Source organism: Triticum dicoccoides, chromosome 7A, assembly GCF_002162155.2.
Source record: "Triticum dicoccoides isolate Atlit2015 ecotype Zavitan chromosome 7A, WEW_v2.0, whole genome shotgun sequence".
In the NCBI taxonomy this organism is placed as follows: domain Eukaryota; kingdom Viridiplantae; phylum Streptophyta; class Magnoliopsida; order Poales; family Poaceae; genus Triticum; species Triticum dicoccoides.
The window spans coordinates 113,386,649-113,389,091 of record NC_041392.1 but is presented as its reverse complement, the minus strand read 5'-3'; the positions used below and the strand labels follow the sequence as shown (position 1 = coordinate 113,389,091).

Here is a 2,443-nt window from a genome sequence, read left to right as displayed (position 1 = left end):
TCTCCCCACATGCAGGCGCACATCGGCACATGCACCACCAGGCACCTGATTTTCTCCAAGTCAAACGCGCCACCAAGGACACCATTGAATGCTAATTATGACAGCGGAGACACAACGATCAGTTTCTTAATCTGTAGGGACATGGCAAATCTCAAAAACAATGGTAACCACAGCAGTTTACCTGACAAATCTGAACTGGAAAAATGTATCTTCAGAAAGTACAACCATGCTTCTTTTTCGCATGAGTAGCTTCTAAGTTGCCCCATTTCTATTGGGACTATTCTATTGTAGAGTATAGTACTTGTTAGCGAGTTATGCAGATCACAGATCACTATAGATTATGTATGAATGTTCCACAAAACTTTTTGAACCTCTCTCACAATGCAAGTCACAATCATGCAGGTGTGTTTTTACCCTGCTATCTGTGCGCCAATTCGTCCGTCAAACGCCGCAATTCCTGTAACTACAATCAATCTGAACAATTCAAAAGAACTGAAGAACGACGCGAAGAAAAACGAACTGATCTCCTGTGTTCAAACTTCAAAAGTGCAATCTGAATTTCAAGAAGAAGAAGAAGAAGAAGATGTGCAAAAATCAAATGCGGCTCAGGAATGGCTCCCGGCGCTGCTGCTGTTCGCCTGCCACCCGCCGGCGGCCCAGAGCGGCGCCGTCCTCGTCCGCGCGAGCGGCAGCCTCTCCTCCGCAAGGGACGGGGCGCCGCTGCTGCCGAAGCTTCCCGACTGCGACTCCACGTCCCGGCGCTCCCGGTCGTCGGCGCCGTCGTTCCTGCTCGCCTCGGCCATCGCCGGCCACCGGAACGACACGGACCGCCTCGCGCCGGCCAGTGCCCGGCCGTCCTCCTTCTTGGCGCCGCGCACCATCCAGATCTTGGACACGGAGAAGCTGTCCTTGTTGCTCAGCCTCGCGTCGTCGCCGCGGCGCGCTCCGGCGGGCTCCGGCGCCGCGGCCTCTTTCACGGCCGCCTCCCACGCTCCTCCCTTGGCGACGTCGCTCCCGAAGTCGCACTCCGAGAGCGCGTGCCGGCGCCGCGACCTCGGGCGCTTCTTGGCCGGCGTCTTGATGGCGACGCGGAGCGCGGCGTGGTCGTCCATGACGTACTCGTAGGATCCCATGGACAGGCACCTCCTCCGTCCAAGGTCGTCTCTGCTAGCGGCTTGATCGGCGGCGAGATGCCCTGAACCGCCATTGCCGTCCATGCACCGGAGCTTGCCAAGCCTCACCTCGACGACCTCCTCTGCCTTCGGGTAGGCCTCATTCTCATTGCCGTCCCTTCCGCCCAGCGCCTCCGCGGCCGTGTCGGCGCGGCCGTCGGACTCGAGGACGAGCACCACCGGGCTGGACGCGGGCGAGAGGTCGGCGGCGAGGACGCTGCCGCGGCAGAGCGGGCAAGTGGAGTGCGAGAGCAGCCAGGCGTCGATGCAGGGGACGTGGAAGGCGTGGCCGCAGGTGGGCAGCAGGCGGAGCGCGTCGTCCATGGCGAACTCGCACAGGCACACGGCGCAGTCGAAGGGGTCGCCGCCGCCCTTGCGGGCGCCGAGGATGGCGCGGTAGACGAAGACGGGGAGCGCGTCGATGAAGGCCTGGTCGACGCCGGCGTCGTGGAGGTGGAACAGCTGCTGCAGCTGGCCCTGGAGCGCCGTGGGGCTGCTGCCGTCGACGTCGCCCGCGGCGACGCGCAGGCGGTGCCGCCGCGCGCGGCGCAGCCGCAGGATGTTCTGCACCAGCAGGTTGAGCAGGCCGAAGATGAAGAACACCATGGCCAGGATGGCCACGATGAGGAGCACGCCCGGGCTCAGCTTGTTCTGGATGGTGTCGAGCACGGAGTGCGTCGGCGGCGGCGCCGCGGGGGTGGACGACGACGAGGCGTCCATGGTAGGCGGGCGTAGGCTATGCCGTGACCGTGATGCGTGCGCCGGAGATGCTGGACATGGTGATTAATGGCGGTGGGTTAAGGTGTTCGGAGGAGATCCGTGGACCGCCGGGATGGTGCGGCGGTGGAAGTCACGGCGACGGAAGGTAAATGTGGGCGAGGGAGAGGCGATCGGTATTTATTGCCTCGTTATTGTGCAGCACTCGCGCATTGGACCTCGGATCCGTTTATCTCCGAGCCATTCTGAATTTGCAGAGGGTGGTGTGCCACAGTGATACGGAGATCGCTTGCTACTATTTGTCTGGCTGACCAAAGCTGCATCGGTACTGAAACCTGAATACTGGGGACCAAAATCACTGTTTTGGCCTTTTTGTTTCAAGTTTAACGTGATTTGAACCCGTGAGAGTTTGCCCGGATTTGACCATTTTTTGTACCGCCAGTCAATTCAGCAGTAAGGTTTCATCACGTATCGTCAGAACCTCACGCAATACGGTTTGTTGAACATTCAGACGATGTTTGCTCGTGGCAAGCAGCGGGTCGCGGCACCCCCCC

The 2,443-nt window shown here is 60.2% G+C and overlaps 1 protein-coding gene across 1 annotated transcript; it reads right to left on the bottom strand.

Moving 5' to 3' along the window:
• Positions 1 to 343: 343 nt before the first annotated feature.
• Positions 344 to 2,097, bottom strand: LOC119328034 (RING-H2 finger protein ATL13-like). The gene has a single exon (XM_037601079.1). It carries the CDS (start codon positions 1,890 to 1,892, stop codon positions 606 to 608), a length of 1,287 nt encoding a protein of 428 aa, XP_037456976.1. The 5' UTR covers positions 1,893 to 2,097; the 3' UTR covers positions 344 to 605.
• Between the last annotated feature and the right edge of the window lie 346 nt (positions 2,098 to 2,443).

Coding starts and splice junctions, on each gene's coding strand:
- LOC119328034 (XM_037601079.1), bottom strand. CDS start 1,892: ATGGACGCCTCGTCGTCGTCCACCCCCGCGGCGCCGCCGCCGACGCAC.